At 38.2% G+C, this 22,713-nt stretch overlaps 1 protein-coding gene across 9 annotated transcripts in view; it reads right to left on the bottom strand.

The window, feature by feature from the left end:
• Positions 1-22,713, bottom strand: part of NPNT (nephronectin) — a 78,444-nt gene that overhangs the window by 28,836 nt on the left and 26,895 nt on the right. For 4 of the 9 annotated variants that reach the window (XM_073892075.1, XM_025873638.2, XM_073892078.1 and 1 more), the window contains 7 exons: positions 17,029-17,121; positions 12,684-12,776; positions 8,037-8,156; positions 6,682-6,801; positions 4,741-4,875; positions 4,321-4,443; positions 2,372-2,755 (listed from right to left, as the gene is read on the bottom strand). In XM_073892075.1, coding sequence (XP_073748176.1) covers positions 2,372-2,755; positions 4,321-4,443; positions 4,741-4,875; positions 6,682-6,801; positions 8,037-8,156; positions 12,684-12,776; positions 17,029-17,121 — 1,068 coding nt within the window. The remainder of the gene's footprint in view (positions 1-2,371; positions 2,756-4,320; positions 4,444-4,740; positions 4,876-6,681; positions 6,802-8,036; positions 8,157-12,683; positions 12,777-17,028; positions 17,122-22,713) is intronic. The other 5 variants (XM_025873637.2, XM_025873639.2, XM_073892079.1 and 2 more) reach the window with 2 other exon arrangements.

The raw sequence follows: 22,713 nt of genomic DNA, 5'->3' as shown, positions 1-22,713 counted from the left end.
TTAACCCAGTATCCCAGTTATTTTCTGGGCAACTATCTTTCCCACCAGATTATACCTTATCTGTTTTATCTTTGTAAATCCAATGCCTAATACAGGGCCTGGAATTCTAAAACACACTCAAAATTGTTTACTGATTAAATTTAGTTAAATTAGATTAAAAGTTAAATGGGATGTGATATAGTTAGGTTTCCCATCTCTGAGGGTTTTTGACTAAATCTAAGTATGTTAGGAGAATTCCCACACTGGATAAGAAATGAGATCTACCATATGACTTTGTGATATTCCTTCCATTTCTACACACATTGTAATTTGCCCAGTTGACTGCCTTTTATACAGTTCTTTATAATATTTAATAAAGACATATGACTTATACTTTGTACAACTAATTCTTTTTATGTTTCATTCTTATTCAAGGCATGGCCAATGATGGAAATGCCACTGTAAAGAGCTTATTAAAAACGTGCTAACACAAAAGACCCTGAGTAGCCAAAGCAATCCTGAGAAAGAAGAACAAAGCAAGAAGCATCATGCTTCTTGATTTCAAGCTATATTATAAAGCTATAGTCATCAAAACAGTATGATATTCACATAAAAACAGATGCACAGACCAATGGAACAAAATCGATAGTGCAGGAGTAAACCCAAGCATGTTTGACATGGGAGCCAAGAATACTCAATGGCGAAAAGAAAGCCTTTTCAATAAATGGTTCTAGGAAAATTGGATATTCACATGCGAAAGAATGAAAGTAGACCCTTATCTTATATAACATAAACATATTAACTCAAAATTGATTAAAGACTTGACCATAAGACCTGAAACCATGAAACTCCTAGAAGAAAATATAGGAAAAAACTCCTTGACATGGGACTTGGCAATGAATTTTTGGATATGACACCTAAAGCATAAGCAATAAAATAAAAAAGAAAAAAAAAACCAAGTGGGACTGCAACAAACAAAAAGGCTTCTGCATGGCAAAAGAAACCATCAACAAAATGAAAAGACAGCCTATGGAATGGAGAAAAATATTTGAAAACAATACATCTGATATGGGGCTAATATCTAAAATACACAGGGAACTCATAAACTCAATAGCAAAAAACCCCAACCAATCTGATTAAAAATGGGCAGGCGATCTGAATAGATAGCTTTCCAAAGAGGACACACAGAAGGGCAACAGACACATGAAGAGAGGCTCAACATCACTAATTGCAAGGGAAATAAAGCCACAATGAGATAGCACTTTGTGCCTGCTAGAATGGCCATCATCAAAAAGACAAGAGATAGGGCGCCTGGGTGGCTCAGTTGGTTGGGCGACTGCCTTCAGCTCAGGTCATGATCCTGGAGTCACGGGATCGAGTCCCGCATCGGGCTCCCTGCTCAGCGGGGAGTCTGCTTCTCCCTCTGACCCTCCTCCCTCTCATGTGCTCTCTCTCACTCTCTCTCTCAAATAAATAAATAAAATCTTTAAAAAAAAAAAAAAGACAAGAGATAACAAACGCTGGCAAGGAGGTGGAAAAAAGAGAACCCTTGTTCATGGTCAGTAGGAATGTAAATTAGTGCAGCCACCACGGAAAACAGTATGGAGGTTCCTCAAAAAATTAAAACTTAGAACTGCCACATGATCCAGCAATTCCACTTTTGGATATTTATCCAAAGAAAATGAAAATATTATGTCAAAGAGACATCTCCACTCCCATGGTCACTGCAGCATTATTTACAATAGCCATGACATGGAAACAACCTAAGCGTCCATCAATGGATAAGTAAATAAAGAAGGTGTGGTATGAATACACAATGGGATATGTACATAATTCAGCCTTTAAATAAATGAGAAAATACTGCCATCTGAGATAGTCTGGATACACCTGAGGCATTATGCTAAGTGAAATAAGTCAGACAGAGAAAGACAAATACTGTATGATCTCACATACTATATGTAAAATCTTAAAAAAATAAAACCTTACAGAAAATGGTCAGATTTGTGATTACCAAAAGTGGTGGTGGAGGGGGTGGAGAACAGGAGGAAAGTAGTCAAAAGGTACAAAACTCCAGTTATAAGATCAATATGTACTAGGGATATAATGTACAATGTTATGACTACAGTTGACACTACTGTAGGACTTATATGAAAGTTGTTATGAGAGTAGATCCAAAGACTTCTCATCACAGAAAAATTTTGTTCCTGTTTCTTTTATACCTATATGAGATGATGGATGTTAACTAAACTTATTATGGTCAATACTTCATGATACATGTAAGTCAAATCATTATGCTATAGTCCCTAAACTTATATGGTGCTGTATATCAATTATATCTCAACACAACTAGAAAAAAAACTCCAAAATACGTGCTAACATTTCTATGACTTACTGAACACATCTCCTCTGGGTTTCTGAGGATCTGTGTGTATCCTGTTGTCAACTGTAATCCATCTTGGAGAGGTAGTGGCAATGGGTGTTGCAGGGGTCAATCTGGTGCTTGGGCTTTCTGGGCTTGTTGTGGGTGGAGATGTTCCGAGTTCTGTGAACGGGGGTGGGGTCAGCTCTGCTGTTGGCCTTGGTGCAGGTCTTGTTGTTGGCTTAGAAGTGGGCCTGTTCGTAATAACAGGAGGGATATATGGTGTCTTCAGAGGCCACCTAGTACTTCCAACATCAGGAATCCAGTTACTGTGTCCTCCATCACCCTTTGAAATGGTACCATTACCCTTTGGTACATGAATTGGACCTGAAGGTTCAATCATGACTTTTGGAATATCTGAAAGAGTCAAAAGATTTAAATTAGTGTGTCTCTCTAAAAGTTCGGTTGTGGAATCAAATTGTGAAAACACATTAGAATATCTCATGATAACTAGGCTTACTTTTCACATTTAGAATATTCCCCTACTGTAAGTCATGCTGTTTTCCAAATAATAACTATGTGTGGATATGTATATGATATACAGATATATATTCATACACATACATATTCATCCTGTAGATATATGCAAAAATTATACTGGTATTTCTGTAATGGATATGTATTATTTGCAACACAAAGAATTTCAAGTATTTGTAAAATGGAAATAAACAACAATCCTTGAGATTTTTAAAATGCAGAAACATTCTAAGTTTTTTAAAATATGAGAAATATTTGTTCAGAATCTATGTTAAGTGTCCCTAGGGCACACATATACTATAAAATCATGTTTTGAATAATCCTTTTCTCTTCGATACTCTATGTAAATTCAACTCATGCAAAATATGTTAAGTGTTCCGTATATTTTTTTTAAGATTTTATTTATTTATTTGAGAGAGTAAGAGAGCACGAGTGGGAGGGGCAAAGGGAGAGGGAGAGAGAATCCCAAGTAAACTCTGTGCTAAGTGTGGAGCCAGACACTGGGCTCGATCTCACGACCCCAAGATCATGACCTGAATGGAAACCAAGAGTTGGACACTTAGCTGACTGTGCCACCCAGGCGCCCTAAATGTTCTGTATATTTTTGAAGTTTGTTTGCATTCCCCCTTACTAATTTATACGACTGCTTAAAAAAACTTCCAAGGTCACCGTGATTATCTGTGGAATCTTTTTCGGTGATTATCGTCACCAAAAGGAATTAATATTTACTCTTCCGGGAACAGTATACTCTAGGCCTGGAGTATGACTACATGACCCTTCAAAAATCCTTTAACTCCCATGGTTTTAAGGCTCATCGTTTTCAGTAAATATTTTACTCCAAAGCTTTAAAAATTATCTACTGTCATATGAAATGTATGCTAAATTATGGCCTTTAATTTGTAAAACTTTCATCTTGGAGGTTATTTTTTTCATGTTTATCTACTAACATAGCCATACTCCAAACAGCTTGTAAGGATTTAAAAAGCAAAACTGTCCTAAATTTAGAGAAAAGAAATATCGGAATGATTTTTTAATAGTAGAATTAGAAGACATAAAACAGAGGAACAAAAAATAAGGTATATATTCAGATTTTCCACCTGTCATAATGTAATGCTAATGACAAACATTTACTTCTGATTTTAACAAAATCAAATTCTCAGGGAGAGCTCCATCATTTCTTGCCAGCCAAAGGTAAGCTATTGAGACATTTTAGCAAAGGAATTAAACACTCTTAAGATTAGAATGCATTACTGAGTCTTTAACTTTTTTAAAATACCTGAACAAGTGATTTGCCTGTTTGCAGAAAATACAGACTAACGTAATTAGCTATAAAAAGTATGCTTTTTGGATAACTAATCCTGTTCTTCATCTTTCCCAGTAATGCCCTTCATGGTAAGCCTGTATTTCCTGCTAGAATTCAGAGCCGGGAGATAAGCATTACTCACACACACAATTCAGTCCATCACCCTCGTATCCATCTCTACATTGACACTTGTAGGACCCGTGTACGTTGTAACATCGAGCAAAGCGGCTGCAATGATACTGACCAAGGGAGCATTCATCTATATCTGCATTGCGAAGTAGGAAAAGAAGAAGTTTATTTGGGAGAGAAGTATGAAGACATCAAAAATATATAGTTTCAAAACAAAAAAAAATTTTTTTGGAAGTTCCACGTAAAACCAGCAGATAAACGGAAGAAACAAAGTACACGTGCATCCAGAACCACCAGATGGTTGCACAGGGCTTCTGTTTAATGTGATGCCAGCACCGTCCCCAGCCGCTGATTTCCCAGTCGCCACCACAGGTAGGAGGGCTTCCTGCATCCCAAGAAGAAGCAACACAAAGTGATGGTTGAGGCTCATTACCGTGACACTGGTATTTGCCTCCAATGTACATGAGGTCGAAGCCTTTCTGACACTTGCAGATGTAACTCCCAAAAGTGTTGACACACTGCCTAAATCGAGGGCAGGAGGCGCTTCCAGTAGCACATTCATCGACATCTAGAAACATAAATCAATTGCGACTTAGAAAGAGCACCATCATGTTCAGAGGGAATGGGTTTTGTTCGCAAATGGCTGCCTGGCACTGGGCGGCTCATCATAAGTGTCATCCAGCTGGTAGCCCCGACAGGCTAGATAAATTCCACATCTCCAAATTTCACCGCATCCTCCTAACCAGAGCCATCCTGTTCCTGCACCATCTCTCTGCACAGACTGCACCTGCATCCACTAGTTGTTCCGAATGGAAACATGAGGCATCCTTACAACCCTATTTCCTATAACGCAAAATCATCAGGCCCAGTTAATCAGGCCTAGTCTTCTTTTCACCCACTGCCACTACCCAAGCTACCATCTTCCAGGTTAGACTGTGACAAGAACCTCCGAACCGGTCTCTTCCCCGCCAGTCTTACCCCTCCAGAGCATTCCCACTCAACTGTCAAAATGCTCTACTGCAACCCAAGATTGGAATATTAAAACTCAACTGTTCTGCTTGCTTTTTAAGTTAAATCCTCATTCCTCAATGTGTGTGAACACCCTGCCCTAACTATGTAATCCTTACGTACCTCCCCGGTTATGTGTCAAGCCCCCACCCCTCATACTCAGTCTGCACGGAAGCCACATTGGCCTGCTTTCTTTCAAAACCCCACACTGGCCAGCCCCTGCCCTCTCTCACTGAGGTGCCTACCCTGTTTGCACCTGCTTGGTGATTCTTCACACGGCCAGTGGTCCAGGTCTTACTGAAGGGTTTTCCTTGACCGTTACTTTCTAAAATAAACCCTCTGTGTTTTCCTCTTAGTACCTCATATTAACATTTAGTATTGTTTGTAATTTTATTAGATATTTGTTTCTTTTCTGTCTTCCCCATTAGAGTGTCAGTTTTGTGAGGATCAAAATCACATCTGCTTTGTCCACTACGGTATATCCTAGCAGTTGGCACAGTGCCTGAAATATAGAAAGTATTAAATCAGTGTCTCTTGAATCACTGACTACCTCTAGTTCTTGAGTAGGTACTACATGCTAGGTACTCTGCTCAGCTCTTTGCATACATAATCCCATTCAATCCTTACAATGGTTCTAGGTGGTATTACTCCTATTTAAAAAAAATATTTTATTTATTTGACAGAGAATGTGAGAGAGCACAAGCAGGGGGAGCAGCAGAGAGAGAGGGAGAAGCAGGCTCAGCGGGGTCCTATGTGGGGCTCGATCCCAGGAGCCTGGGATCATGACCTGAGTGGAAGGCAGATGCTTAACCGACTAAGCCACCCAGGTGCCCCACATTACTTCCATTTTTAAAAGATGAAGAGACTCAAGCTCAAAGAAAGGAAGTCTCTTGCTTAAGGTTACATATCAAGCACATGGCAGCACTAGGTTTGAGATCAAAGCCCAGATTTAACCACAAACCTATACTGTCTTAGCTAAATTACAGGAAAACAAATCTAACTTTTAGTGCAGCATGTACAATCTAACCCTGCCTACCTATTCAGCTTCATCATTCATTGCTTCTTAACATTCTAGAAATACTGAGCTCTTCTGCTTTCCCTGAATACTGTGCTCTTTTAAACTTCAGAGCCTTTGCACATGATTTCCTCTGCCCAAAACTTCCACCTGTCCCTCATTTTTAGAGAAACAAGACTTCCATTATCCATTCACAGAGAGAGGTCCTCTCCTTGAGGCATGTGCTATCTTGTAAGGATAGCCAACTGCTTGATGTAGGCAACTGCCTCTTCCCCGTACTGCCATCACCTTTCACTTTCTCCTTTTATCCTGCGGGGGCTTCTGACAGAGATGCTTGATTTTACAACTCACCCACACAGGTCCTCCCATCGGGAGCCAGCTGTAGGCCAGGAGAGGGGCACTGGCACCGTATCTGTCCTTTGACAACATCACAGCCATACTGACAGTTGGCCATGGAGCACGTCAGGGCACCTGGAAAGAGTGTGACTGGCTGACTCAGAAAGGCAGAGGACAAATTCTGTAACCAAAATAACGTGGGTTTTTTTTTTTTTTTTTTACTTGACACTGAATCAACAACAAAGACAAAAAGCCCTCAATTATCCAATAGTTGCTATTCCTCATCTGAGGAAGATCTTTAATGCATTTAAAAAATGAAAAGACAAATCTATCTCACATAGATTATCTGGAAATTTTTCCAGTGGCCAAGGAAAGTGGACAATTGAGGTAATTTTCTAGATTATTCATGCTAAATGCTGATCTTCACTAAAACATCCAATTAATTTTCTCAATCTCCCACTAAATTTTTCTAGGGACAGATTTCCTACTGGGTCGTACAATGTTAGAGGATTCTAACATCACTACTACATGGTCTTAAACATGAATTCACTTAATTCTAAAGGTTCCAAGTTAAATATGCAATGCTAAATAAGATTAACTGAAACTTATTAATAAAATACAACCCAGTTAGAGAGAGATAACTGATAATTAACTAATTGGTAACTAACTTAACAGATAACTCAGTAAAAATAACAATCAAGTCCTCAATTGTCAGAGATCATAGAAACACAAACTCAATTCAACGTTCAGCCCACAGAAAATTTCAGGGGATTGTCCATCTTATAAACACATCCAAATGATAGTAGAAAAACATGATACATCTCTTTCTCACAAAGACACATGAAATCTAACGTTATTGGAATCATTTGATGTAGATTTTTTTTTTTTTGGAAAGTGTTATCTTAGTCTTTAGACTATTAGAAAGAACTGTAAAAGTGAAGTGAGAAGGTACTTATGAATGGTTTACGCTCAGTCAACAGACTTGATGGATTCGTTACCAGCTAACGGTTTATAGTGTCCATGCTTGTGAACAGCAACACAGTCCTCACATAGGCACTAAAGTTCTTTTTCAAGCTAGAACAGTTCTTTGCCCAGATAGAAGACAGGCAAAAGCGTGTTGGGAAAAACACTAGAAAATACATTTAGTTTTACGATTCTTAAATACCACTTCCAAATCCATTTAATGCTGGCGCCCATGGTAAAATAATGCTAGACATGTCAAATGGGCAACTTTTATTTTGGTTTTCCATTCCAGAGGCACACATATATAAATACACGCTCACAGCCTGGGAGGCTATTTTCATATACCCTATCAGAGCACATGAGATCAAGCCAGAGCACTTATAAAACAGTTAAGATTCTCGACATACTTGAGCAGGACCCATCTGGCATGAGCATATATCCGTTGAGACAGTAGCACTTGTAGCTGCCATAAGTGTTCATGCACCTGTGCTTGCAAGGCCGCGGCTTCAGGCCACACTCATTTAGATCTGAAAAGAACAGGGGTCGACGCAGAAAAATGAGAAAGCCTCAACACTAATATAAAACCATTCAAAATACCTCTCTTTATTGAAGAATGAACAAGAAAAGCAGGACAAGCTGTAGCAACCAGTCATTAACATAAGAGAGAAAGCCTGTTTATACCATCTGAATTTCTATGCTGGTTATACGAGGGGTGTGAAGACCAAATGCTTCATAACAATGAGAGGGCTGTGTGAATTTTTGGAGCTTAGATTACGTAGTACCTGTGGTCTCTGTCCACAAAGGACGGCTGGAAAAATTCTCACAGACACATGCCTATCATCACGACCATCTTCCTCATGGATAGAGGTGCCCTGCCATCTACCTAACTGACTCCAACCTCTTCCAAATAGCTGAGTTTACTATTAGCTTCACTCCTGACTATGGGATCTTTCCCTTTCCATTTCCTTCTGTCTCTGTTTTAAAAAGATACTCTGTGAGCCTATCTTAGTTTAGAGGAAGTATTTTAAAACATTCAACTGCTTCGACCTTTCCAAAGGAAAGCTCTATTTTCAGAGGGTAAGAGCTACATGAATTAGAGTGATCACTATTATGGTTTCTCTCATTCAATCTTACAGATTCTATACTGATCTCAAAGAAGAAATTTCAGCTTCCTGCTTTACTGATGTATTCAAGTCACAAAATAAACCACCCCAAAACCTACTCTCCAACATATTTTCATTCATTTGGCAGTTAAGGCATATGGAAATACTAAGGGATGACACATAATGGACTACTATTATGTATTTTGGGTTTGTTGGTTTAAATATCAACATAAACTAATTAACTCCACATAAGAATTTTCTAACCCAAGTTGAATACTGCTTCAAGCGAACATAAAACTCATAATGGCAAACACTAAAATAGTAATGCCCAAAATACAGACTTCATTAAAAAGAAATATGACTACATGTTTATTTTGTCTGGAACTGCCAGCGTAAGCACCTGATTAGATAAATTATCTATTAGTCCATGTCACCAAATCAGATATATATCTAGTGGCAAAGGTGTTTTCATCTAATCAAATTTAAATCTGACCTGCTCACTTACTGGAAATCTACATATTTCACTTAATTAAACCACCAAATTACACTGTTTTAAAAACACCTAATAATTATTACGTTTATAAATGTTTTCATATTTTACTGACTTTCTAACTTGGGTCTTTTTTCTAACCTTAACACAACAGTGAGCAGGTCCCCAGCTGGGCGAAGCCTAGGAAGGTTAACTAAGTAAATTAGGTACCTTCATCATCTCCTTTGCTTTTTTCAATTTTCTACTTTTTTGTCTCATGGCCAGTCATAGGCATTCAAAACAGAATCAACATTTTAAAATATATTTTTAAAAAATTTTCTCAAAGAAAGTGCTTTGCAGATTATAGTATCAACACAAATTTGACTTCTCCCTCTGTTAAATGAAGTAAAAATTTTAAATCAAGGGAGAAAGAAATTCACTCTACCTCTCATATTCTTCTACCCTGTTATCTCAATATTGACTGAAAATCAGAGTCAGGGAATCTTTTCTCATGTTCTAAGAGAAGTCAATTATCATTCCTAATATATCCAAAGATCCCTGCAGATACATACCTGGCTTTGGTAAGTCCCTGACTGATATTAAATGGTATTAAAATCTGAGCAAATTATTAGAAAAAGGCTTTGTTTTTAATATTTTTTGCACTAAGCAAATATAAAACAGAACAGTACAACAAAGCCATTGAGTAAGACTAAATTTTGTATCTCAAGGGAAGGATATTGATGGATAGAAAAATGTGTCAATTAAGAAACCTTAGGCTAGGCTTATAAAAGATTTTATTTATTTATTTGACAGAGAGAGAGACACATAGCGAGAGAGGGAACACAAGCAGGGGGAGTGGGAGAGGGAGAAGCAGGCTTCCCACGGAGCAGAGAGCCTGATGCGGGGCTCGATCCCAGGACCCTAGGATCATGACCTGAGCCAAAGGCAGACGCTTAATGACTGAGACGCCCAGGCTAAGCTTATTTTTAGAGCCACAGAAGCGTTTGTGGGTTCCTGACAGAAACTGGTCAGAGGTGTATAGCTCTAAGCAGCTTATATGTAAGGGATACTTATGCTGATGGAAATTTCTTTATTCACCCTGTCCATGAACCTAAAGCTGAAGCCAAGCTGAGGCAGCTCTAATCTTGACCAATAAAGAACCCCTCAAGATTGCTAGGAGAAGAGTCTTCATGATCCAGACTGGGGCTGCTGGTGGTCTTCAGTCCAGATTTATTCTTTCCTTCCCATGAGAAAAAGCACTTTGGGGTTAAGAATCATGAAACTGAAAGGAAGTGAAAAACAATGTCGTAATTCAAAAACAAACAAATAAAAACAACTCCCCACCTGGGAATCACTCTATGAAATATTATGGAAGAAGAAATAAACATGCAACCTTCGATGGGTAAATGTAGAGACATTTGTTGGCTATATTACTAATTTGACACATGAATATCCAAAGACATTGACAGCCATTTGAGAAAGCCATACTCTAACAGCTGGTGACGGGGTGGCTGATATTCCCGGACAGTTGGCTGGTGTTGAGGTCTCCAGGGATTACCATTACTACCCATCTGCTACAGGCAAGCGTGTCCTAAAAACTCCACACTAACCCTTACAAAAACCACTGCAGAAATTATGAAATAGAATTCCACAATAATCCATGTTATCAATTATTACCAAATATCAAACTTCTGCTAAAGCAGGGAGCTTCAAAATATTGAAAGCATCTGGTGTCGCAGTGATAAACTTCTTTTTGTCAATTTTCTTCAGGGCTTCTAGTCTATTATTATCATAACTTTGTTTTCTTATTGACCTAATGCCTTATAAAATTGAGTTAATATGTACTGCTTCCAAAATCTCATAGACTACTGACCTAGTAATGCTTGTGTTACTGTCAAGTCTGAAGTTCAAAAACACTTCCAATTTATAGTAAATTCTCCTATGCTAATAAACAGAACAATACAAAGAACAAGCTCCTTGATCACGCTTTCTCAAATCAATCTTAAAAGCTGATAAAAAGAACCTAGGGAAGAAAACCTTAGTGTATTTACTTAAATTCACTTCAATCTTGCTCTTTCTCTAGAAGTTTATAACATAAATTATAAGGAAAATCTGTAATAAAAAACAATGAATTCTGTCATGTGCCTATCTTATCACATCAAAAGACATCACTTTACAATTAAACCACTTACATTTCAAATGCTTTAATTACGAAGTATACATTCTTAAAGAACATTTATTACAATGAGGAGTATATTTAAGCAAGTTGTTGGATTCAGGAGCTTGGGGAGGTGGGATGGAGGGTTGGGGGTGGGGGGGGTAAGAAGAGAGCTAGTTCAGAACAAAAATGCAAGCTGCACAGCATTATAATTACGTTTTAGGAAAAAAAGAATCAGAAATTTTATTAGCATGCAGACACTGAAAAGTAGCTTGAAAAATCTAGAATAGACGCATTGAATAAGACAACCCAATGGATTTTTAAGGAAAATAATCTTTCATTCATTTAATGCATTTGGACTTCTTTTCTTCTTTGACCCTTAAACTGGGCAGTGTCTCAGAAGTTTAACCTTTCACATTTTACAGGACTAACGCGGAGGTCACAGGCAGACAGATGTCAGTACGTCAAGTGCCATAACTTTTATTCTTTAAATTATCACTGTTGAAATTAATCCTATTGCCCTAATTCTTTATGCAGAAGATACGCAAGTGCATTATGTTCTCCATCAGCAGGGAGACAATAATTAATAATTTAAACTATTTTAATTCAGTCATTCTAAGTTCCTAAATCTATGAGCGGATGAAGGATACAGTCTTTTTTAGAACAAAACCCGCAAAATCACGCTGTCACCTAACTTCTGTGCAGAACTTTCCATCACAATGAAAACATTGGTATGTCTGGTGTTCTTGTTCCCACACCAGCCCTGCAGGTAAAGAGGGCAGGAATTACTCTCCCCCTGTTACTAGTTGGTTGGTTAGGACTCAGACACATTACATGACTTGCTCATAATCACATAGCCATTTAAAGGCTATTCGGAACCAGAACTTAGGCTTTCTAATGTCACAAAATGCACACCCAAAGAAGGAAGTTAATGTATGGTTTGATTTCCAGGTAACCTAAAACGCTACACTCCAAATACAATGTGGGGGAGAGGACTTCATCACCCAATCTCCGTTGCTTTGGAATGCCCTGACTTCACCCATGAAAATAAAGGTTATTTTGCCATCTCATTTTTAGAAAACCTTTTGAAACCCAGAAAAGGAAAAGAGAAGCAATATTTGATGCAGTGATTGGACAGTGGAGGCTCCAGGCTTTTTAGAGCACAGAGAATCAGCAGCAGGTATTCCGCTGCTTGCTTTACATGCTCAGGATGCTGAAGGCTGGGCACTCCAGGGCTAGTCTTCAGAACATTTACATGAAGTGACAAAACTGCAGGAAGCTGTGCGGGTGGGAGTGCAGCCCACCGGAGATAATGCACGCTCACCCCTTGAAGGTAAACTTGTGGCTTGATGATCCAGGGGTTGGAAAAGAGGCTGTTCACTGCCTTGGTCAAGAGGAGTTGGGTAGAAGTGTTCATCTTCACACCAGGGAGAAAGTAATAAGAGTCAACTTTGAACCGATGTCATTTTTAGCCCTAAAAATCTTCATAAGTATATATTAAACAATTACATAAAGTTGGTGGAGTTCAAAAAGAATGCTTTACATACTTTTTAAAAATGGGTTTCTAGTTCATCCAGTTTCTTTTTAAAATTTGAATTTCTATTTTCCTTAAAATTTCTCACTGCCATCTTGTCTCCCCAAAACGCATGTACATTTTACACACATGCACACACACATCATTCTCACACCACTCTTTATAGAAGAGATGGTCATTTTTTAAAGCATTATTTTAGTCATCAACAAAGAGAGAAAACCAATAAACAGATTATACAAACATTGATTACAATCAACCTGCTCTGTTCAGTGACAGAGGTCCTTAATGTCCAACTTAAGACTTTTTCCTCTATTATTATGTTGTCCAATAGTTTAAAATACCCCAATTAAGCACAACTTTATGATTTGCATAAAGAGCTCATTTAAATAAATAGCATGGTAGTTCATCAATGTTTTCATTCAAATGTAAGAACTTATGTTATATTTAGGTCACATTTAGTAGGAATACACAATAAGCTTCCTACAAGAAGGTTAACTACTGCCATTATTAACTTACCAAAATAGTATAAGATGGGTAAGACTCAAAAGTAGAGTCAAAAAGGCAATCACCTCCGTTTTAAGACTTTCATAGTATTAACAGCCAGTTAAAACTTTCAAATTAAATGAACACTGGTTTCTGGGTTGAAATCACCCATCTTTCAAAAAGTAAGGCTGTCAGAAATTACCTTAATATTAGGGGTAAGAAAGGCAATCAACTTTCAGATTTACCTAGGCCACCGAAGTTTACTGTACAGTTCTGGGCTACAAGCTACTGGTTCTTTTCTTGGGGTGAGGAATTCAACGTATGAAACGTAAACTTTGTCAAAACCTTAGGAATTGATATTTATAAATTGTTTCTTCTGAAATCATTATAAAGCACATCATGCATTCAAAAACCTATGTCTTTCATTTCTGAAAATATGCAATGATAGGACATAGTACATGATAAAAATCATTCCCTACTGGGAAAGTTATAAAAAGGTTATTATCTAATTTTTGGCTTAAGGGAAAGAGAATTTGTATGGGTACAGAGACTCAGAGAGGAGACTCTGCATGAATAAAATTCCCAGAGAAATCAGGTGGGGAAAAAAAAAAAAGGCAAATCTTGCCCGAGTCTGGGTTAGAATTTCATTATTGTGAAAGGCACCATGTGCTGTATAGAATATGCTAATGATCAGTCCAAGCCCATGATTTTATATGTGATCTAGCTACGGCAAATCTAGAAATGACTCCAAGGGAAAAGCAAGCCACCAACAGCAGATTCACGCTAATTTTGCGACAAGGCTGTAAAATTAAGCCAGTCCCCATGTGGGCTTGTGCTGCTCTTCTAGCTGACCCTGGAAGCTCTGGTTAAACGCTGGCCATTTACACAAGCTGTTCACTCCACCAATCAAGTTTCCAGGAGATTATTTCTTATAGTACACCACTTGCAACAAATTTTTTTAGCAAATATTTGCCTTACACAGAAACTTTTTTTTTTGCTCTTTTATTATTTATTTTTATTATTATGTTCAATTACCCAGCATATACAAACCTACTTTTAATCAGAAGCTAATTTTCAGTTCTGTGAAATCATTTGAAATATACCTCTTCTTAACATCTCTCAAGAAAAAAGAAACCTGTTTGTCCATATTTCTGAGGCATGTTTGACAGTTTTTTAAGATGTATGGTCCAGATAAAAAAACAGTCTACATTGATTTGCTGTGTAACCAATATAGACAATTTGCTCTATTCACGTTTCTTGGTGTCTCTTGACAATTGTCCCACTCACCCAGCTCCTTCACAGCCGCCTCTCACCCTGACCAGGGCTCTTGGTCCACAGATTCAGAGGCTGCCTAAGGTGCTGGCTGGACAACTCCATGGAACCCTTACAAGTAGGGTGTTCAGGACCAAGAACCATTACATAAAACTATCATTCACTGAGCAAATATTTAGTGTGCACTTAGCATGTGCAAGTCATTTTAATAATAGTTTTCAGGAACCCAGAAATCAGAGACCATACAGGGTCTCAAAGAACATAAACCATGCCATCGGGAACTTGCCACATTGCTTTTCTGTTAAGGAAGACAAGGAGAGGGGTGATCAAAACACATAGGTTTATTGTAAGCTATAGTTTTATATTCAAGATTGGCCTTGAAATTACATTTTCAGTGTCAGCACTATTTTTTGCCAGTGTAAAAATCCCATTTTGCTACTAATGAAACCCTCTTTCCCCTAAGGAATATAGTTTTAGGAGGCATGATTTAAACTCAGTATATTTCAATTTTTCTTTATAGAAACAGGTATGTATTACAGTTAAAAAGTACATGATAAACTGGTTTTCTGAAAACAGGAGATACCCAGAGGTAGATCCTTGTTACAATAATAGTTTCAGTGTCTTTGAAGCATATTAAAGTTGATGTAGCTCCTGCAAATAAATTTAAATGGATTTCTCTGCAATCTCAACAGTGGCTTCTTATAATAACCTTCTTTGTATAAATTCCTGGCATCAGGACAACAAAGTTTTATGGTGCTGACATATTAATGAAACCTCTGATGGTTTATGTTCTCCACTTTAAAAAGGGAAGCATGCTGGAAGTCTCAGATGCACACTGATAACTCAATAATCAACCAGACATGTCACTACTTGTAAACTTAGACTGGGGAAGGAAAGTCAAATGGATTTTTAAAAGAATAAACTGAGATAACAAAAACCCTATTTACTTCAAAAAGGCTATCCAGGCATGTTGGGTAACTTCCAAGTTAAAAAATATTATAAAAGCAGCATTGGAAAAAAATCAGTTAATCAAATTAACAGATCATACAGAACATACTTGAGAATAACAGTTTCTCCTACATCAGACATGTCACATTTCATTAGCATGGATTTCAACTGATAGTTCAGGAATAATCCCTTATACTTTTTCAAACACCAGTGTTCTGGACTGTTGTGGAAATTATGCCCATGAATCATGTGTTTACATGAGACATATCAAGGAGTATCAGATATTGAAGAACAGGAGTATTTCAACAATATCATCTCCATATCTGATGAAGTAAGTTATCTATGGGACAGTGAAGCCCCATGTAACTGTTCCATTCAACACTAAAAAGGATAGAAAGGATTACTTCAATTTAAGAAATAAGTGAAAAATGGACTCTTTTATCCTTGTATCTTTCTGGGAAAATCTAACCCCAGCTTTTCTTTATTTCTGGGTTTTTTTTACTCCTAATGATAGAACATTTGGGGTTGAAATTAATTAAAAAGACAAGCCTTGTCAGATTTGTTAGCACAAGTCAGAAGATCACATTTGCAATAATGTTTTCTCATCTAAAACTAAATTGACAGAGAAAATATGAATTATATGGATAAAAGTTCTAAGTGGACATACTAGGTCTTTTACCAACTAACTCTTGAACTTTGACAAGACACTTAATATCGCTGATATCTCTCTTTCAATGAAAAATAACAGTAAGTTATTATTTACCTCTTAATTATCATAAATAACACTCTACCTACCTCCTGACATTGTAATAATGAAAATAGATAATATAGATAAAATACTTGGGGCAACGTGCTAAATGAATGTCTGCTTTTGTAAGCAACTTAAAAATAAGTTTGTCAAAATCTGTATTTCTCAGAGGAACTTTGCAAACTGTTAAGAGTTGAAGGGAATTTAATCTCAAAGATCAAAGGGCTCAGAGTTTGAAGGGACCTGTTTCGAGTCAGGCTTCCTACCTGACTTTGGGTACTGAAGGGGTTCCATCTCACTGGGGTCCCAGGAGGCCCGCAGTTTGCCAGGGCTTCCCAACTAAGCTCATGGAAGACAAGGACCAGCAGAATATAGGGCTTCAACATGACTCATGCTGTGATTCTCTTCCTTAAAACACATTTTAATCAGGATCCGTGAATAGGAACAAGAGTAAGTCAGTAATTCTCAAACAAACTGCTATTTGCACTTCTACCCAAATCTGATGACATATATTTTTAAGATTTACCACTGTATTTTTATCTTTCAGAAAATGGCAGTTCACACATTTTTGGGAAAAAAAAACAGCCAGGGAAAAGTGGTTTGGCCTGAGAACCTAAAACTTTTACATGCGGCAGAAACAGAGGGGGCTTCTGATTGTTAATCTGTGTCAGACTGGTTTCCTACCTTGACTGCAGGTCTTTCCAGCATATCCGGGATGACATTTGCATTTGTCGGGTCCGATACATTCACCATGTTTGCACTGTGGCCGGCAGACAGCTGTGGAAAGAGGATATCATGCATTATTTCTAGGTCAGTGGAACATCAATCGTACAGAATCTGTATCACGTAGGCAGTTTTATAATCAAAGAGAAGACTAAAAACTTACATCAGAGAAGCAGAAATATAAAAATCACTGTGTCTTAGAATGCTAAAGCACTGTTTAGATTTAATACTCTCACATACGTGTGGGTGTGTGTGTGTGAGAGTGTGTGTGAATCACTAGGTTCTGGAAAATTGGCTAAACCTAAGCGCAACGTTAAAATAGTAAAAAAAAAAAAAAAGGTAAAACTATGAATAAACACAACTGATGTTTGTCAATAGTTACAACTTTACAATAACCTGTATCTGTAATTTCAAACTCATTCCCCCAAATATGCTTCAAAAAATAGTTCTTAGTCGAAAGATATGGGTATATGTGAACTCCAGATAAATTTCCCACTAAATAATACTTATTTTACTAGGAATGTTATTTCTAATATGAAATGGTTCTAAACAAAACAAAACCCAATACTCAGTATTTTTGGAACTTCCATTTAAGAATACTTCTGTCATTTTGATCTTTCTTAACCCTAGGTGTGGTACAACTGCCTTAACCCTTGCCATGGCCAATCACAGCAAATAGGAAGTTCTATTTTACATTTATTATCTTCTGTCAACTGAGTTTGTCTTTCCTCAGGATTCCACAACGCTGTAAAACATCATTCAAAGCTTTTCAGTCTTTCATTCCTGCCAAGACACTGGTCAGAATTTATTTGGTCTACTCTATACCAGTAGTTCTCAGCTGAAGCCATCTTTGTCCCCTACAGAACATTTGATATAAACAGAGACGTTTTTGGTCGTCATACTGGGGAGAGGGTGCTACTGGGAGCTAGCAGGTAGAATACAGGGATGCTCTAAACATCTTACAACGCGCAGACAGCCCCCTCTAGAACAAATTATCCAGCCCAAAGTGTGATGGCGCCAGACTGAGAAACCTTGCTGTACACCGAATAGGTGGGTGGTGCTATGCCAGAGGTGAAAAAAGAAGAAAATTCATTGTATAGCATTGTCACTAGTCTCAAAGAGCTTACAAGAGACCAAACAATCATTCTGCATTTAACACATTTGTTTATGAACAAAATGGGTAGCACATACGAAATTTGTGAAGAAATCATCACACACGCATATTCACAGAGATTTGTAGAGAAAGCCTCAGGAGAGACTTGAGTTGGTTCTTCAAGCAAGGGTAGACAGAGAAGGGGAAGGCTCTCCAAGGTAAGGAGAGTTATACGGCAAAACAGACTATCATTTACTCAGAGGGCACCAAGGCAGAATCAAGCTAAAGAGATAGCTTACTGTCAGTGGAAAAATGAGATGTAGACAATCATAGATAGGTGACTGGTATCAAATGATGATGTTCCTTAAATTTCAGCTGAGGAATATATACTTTATCTATATGAAATGGGAAGCTTCTGGAAGTTTATTATCATCATCAGGAGAATGACCTGATAAAAAATAAATATTCTGGGGATATTAACCTGGTGGCAATATGAGGGATGAACTAGAAAAAAAATCTAGTCGACATGAGGAAAGGCATGATCTCTTTGTGACAGAAAAGATGGGCTTCAGTAAGCACTGAAGAGCAGACACATCCACCAAGGGGAGTGGAGTCGACTGACAATGACCCTGAGTTCTAAAGTCCCTGACACCTGTTACTTCCCATATCAGCCACGGCTGTTTTCATTCTGGGATATGCTCCTAGTTTCCTCTCTCACAATTCTCAAACTTCGCTTCCTTCAAAACTCGAATACTCCTGTAAAACTGAGGGGCAAGTTATTTCTGGTGTTTTCTACGTTTCCTCACTCAACTCTTGCTGACCCTTCCCTCACCTGGCACTCCATGGGACTTATTTGCCAATCTTACTTCAAGGCTTTCCTGTTTGTTTGCCACCCCACCTGGACCCTGTATCACTACTAATCCTTAGACAATGCTCCTCAAGAAGTGTTAAAAAGCTTGCAGAAAGAAGGGGTGAGCTGAGTAGAAGGTGTAAATGATAGAGAAATGCACTTGGAAAATTCTTAAAATCTGATTTTAGACATGACATGAAATTCAAAAGGAAGCAATTTTGTTCTGACCTGTGAGAAGAAATGATCTATCTAGAAGGGACTTCCAAAATTATTCTTCAGTCGACTGTATGCCAGTAGATGGTTTATATGCAGTTTTTAAAATAAGTCCCAGACATAAACCAGTCTTTATATAATTTCCAGGCCCCATAACCAGGAAATGCAAGTTAAAGCTTTTTTAAATCTTAAAAAAAAGATTTGCCGTAAATTTTAATGTTTATATATGAACACAACCTGAACGAATCAACTATCACTGAGGCACCCAGAGGGTCATAATTAAAAAAAAAAAAAAAACTCAAAATCAGTAAGTATGAGTTGAATCCCCTCAAATAGCTGGAATTTGAAAAAATCTCTAAAAACATGAAAAAGTAGTTTAGGAAGTACTACTTAAGAACATGAAAAAGTTTATTTAGAAGAGGACATGTTACGGAACAAACTCTAGGTGCCTAGGCTGTTTTGCCTTTTGACCTCCTGACCAGCTTGATGACCATCCATTTATTGTCCTTTCAGGTGCTGTGGAGGAACAAAAATTTTTATTGTCCCCTTCCCTTTCTTGTTGTTTGTTTTCAGTGCCCTAATCTTGGGCACATCAAATGCACACATTCCAAGAGGCCAAGACTGTTAATGTTTCTTACGTGTTTAGGGTGTCAGTAATTCTCAAACAAACTGCTATTTGCACTTTACCCAACGGACTGTTCACTAAAGTAACCAAGGACCTATATATTAGCCAACAGCTACAATCGGATAGGCTACTCAAAATGCTGATATCACCAATTGTTTTCTCTTACGAAAAGAAAACACTCAGAAAAATGTTGCATAAAGGGACTTTCTCCTATTATCTTGCTGGCATTGGGTCTGTGATGGAATTCAATAAACATGTGTTGGACATTTGTTATATACACGTATTATAGGTGAGTGTTGGGGAAGGGGGAGGAGAGAGAGTCACCGAGGATATGAAAAATTAGCTGTGAAACTAGAATATATTGGCCCAAACTTACCAAGAACTCAGGGAAAGAAGATGAAAGAAGGAAGGGGGGAGGGGCAGGATGGTCACAATATAATGTAGTCATAACAACTATGACTATAGGACCCCCTAGAAAATCCTGATCTGAGCAATGTCCCAGAGGTTAAGAGGCTGAGACAGTCGGGACTGAAGACAAAAGCCTTTCAGGACATGCATAAAATGTGAGGGAAGGGAAGTGAAGGGGTTCTCAGTGAGTGCCAAGTGTCCTAGGGGAGCTACACTGTAAAGTGCTTACAACAGCAGAGGAGACCCAAAGAAAGGTTAGGGTAGATCATAAAAGTACTGATGGCAGCAATCGCTGGGTGCTTAGCAGTATCTATTACTCCTTCTTTTGAAAACTAGAATGGCTTTTCTGTTTGCTCCTTTTGGGAGAGGGAATGAGTTAGCATTGGAAAACTACATTCCCTATCTTTCCCTGGTAGATCTGGGTAGCCAAGTGACCAAATTCTGGCTGGTTGTAGGTAAACAGAAGTTGGGCTTTTGGAATGCTCCTTTAAAAGGTGGCTGACTAGTCACTGAACTACAGTGGCCACTTTATGACCATGAGGTGATCCTGAGCAGGGAGAAGAGTACAGAGCAAAAAGTCATAATATTAACCCTAAATTAGCATCCTAGCAATTTAGGGCTCTGTTCCTTGTCTCACTGTTACTTGCAGCGCAATACAATTCCTAATGGACTACTACAAAGTAGTGGAATCTGACTTCAGTGTTTATTATCAAGCCTGCAAATGTTTTCTTTGGTATGCATTTAGGATAGAAATGTTAGGAGTAGATCCTAGGAAAGAAATACCGCCTGTCAAATTTATTTTAGATCTAGAATACCATTTAATCATAGAAGTAGCTAAAGAATTTCATTTCTAAATCTCAAGAATTAGATTAAAAGATGCATATTCATCTTGGGATAAGAGAAACACCATTCCAGCGCCTGTTAAACTTGGTCCCCCTCTTGGACACCCTCTCCAGTGTAACATGAGCTTTTGGGAGCCAGCACACACCAACCCTTACAACGTGCTGTGGATCGCAGGTCAGGGGCATAAAAAACCCAAATCAAAAGAGTAAGTGGTGTACTTCTAGCGGTCCACTTTAGAATGGTCTTCTAAAAACATCAAAGACAGAGGATACACTTGATTTAGAGGAAATCGCATGTCTCTTGGTGCTAAAGGTTAATCAGGAAAAGCAGTGTTACTCCTCTGACCTTCACATCAATTGGAGACAAGAACTTTGGGCCATCTTTGGTGGCCCACTCTCCTCCTGTATCACATATGGTTTAGCAACTCAGTAAATAAAAGTCTGGTGAGGATCAGATAGCCAATAAATGATAGATTCCCCCCCCCCCAAATTGGATGCCAGAATTAAGCCCAGACGGGCAAATCACACTCAAAATTTACTCTCCAACATCCCTATAGCATCATCTCCAAAGCACCCTTAAAATAACCTCTCCGTCATTTTTTGAACTAGAAAAAAAAACACATCTCAACTGGCAAAGCAGACATAGCTCTTTCATGTCCCATGCCCACATCTCTTCTGTGGGATTGCAATCTACAATTTTACTCTTGGAAGTTCATCCTGGCATAACTGGGGTTCTGGGATTTGAATGGTTTTCTGACACTGCCATGTAATGAGTTTTCAAATAAGTTAGGGGACAAATAAACTCCCACATCAGTTCTATATAACTTTTCTTATGGAAACTAATCACCCTGGGAGTCAAAGTTCAACATTTGAAAAAAATCAGGACACACTGAGATGCCCAAGCAGGCGGTGGCTCTGGAGAGTGACAAGGGAAAAACCAACTCAACCACAGGTGTTGTTAGTGACTTCAGAAGGATTTTCTAATGTAAATAAGATGGTCTTTGGAGTCCTAAGCATCACTTGTAACTTTTGCCCTCTACGTCATGTTGCTGGTCAGATATGGCAGAACAAGGATCCCTGTCCTCCAGGTTGTGTGATATAGAAACAAAGGTGACACAGAAGTACGCAAGGGCAGGCAGGAAAATGAACAGATACAAAACTGGGAGATTTCAGAGAGTTCTCATCACATCTAACAAGCTTTGGAGAACCCAGCTATGGAAGAACTCGTTGTGAGGAGAATAGGAACATATGACGACGAATCTTTTTCACAGAACAACTGGCCTTGGAAGAGACACAACTGCTGAAAGGAGCAGGAAGCAGCTCATGGGGCCTGAAGGATGGGATGCAGGATTCCATGGGGCTCCAAAGGAAGGGCCTTGAGCTACCCCATGGCATAGGTACAACCAAATCCAGAGGAAAGAATCCTACAGATTTTAAGATCTCCAGAGGAAAACACCTCTGCAGCCTTCCTAATATTCTGTATCCTGGTATCCATTATCCTATTTTCAAATCTAAATTCCCACTGTAGTAAAAACTGAAATAAAAGTGCCTCTGATTGTTATCACAATAAAATACTATGTATTAAATGCTCTCAGTGATACAGAACTCATTCTAT

The sequence above is a fragment of the Callorhinus ursinus genome, unplaced genomic scaffold (genome assembly GCF_003265705.2).
Source record: "Callorhinus ursinus isolate GAN/ISIS: 27379988/994484 unplaced genomic scaffold, GSC_fseal_2.0 scaffold4, whole genome shotgun sequence".
NCBI lineage: Eukaryota > Metazoa > Chordata > Mammalia > Carnivora > Otariidae > Callorhinus > Callorhinus ursinus.
The sequence above is the reverse complement of the archived record's forward strand: the minus strand, read 5'-3'. Positions and strand labels throughout refer to the sequence as shown.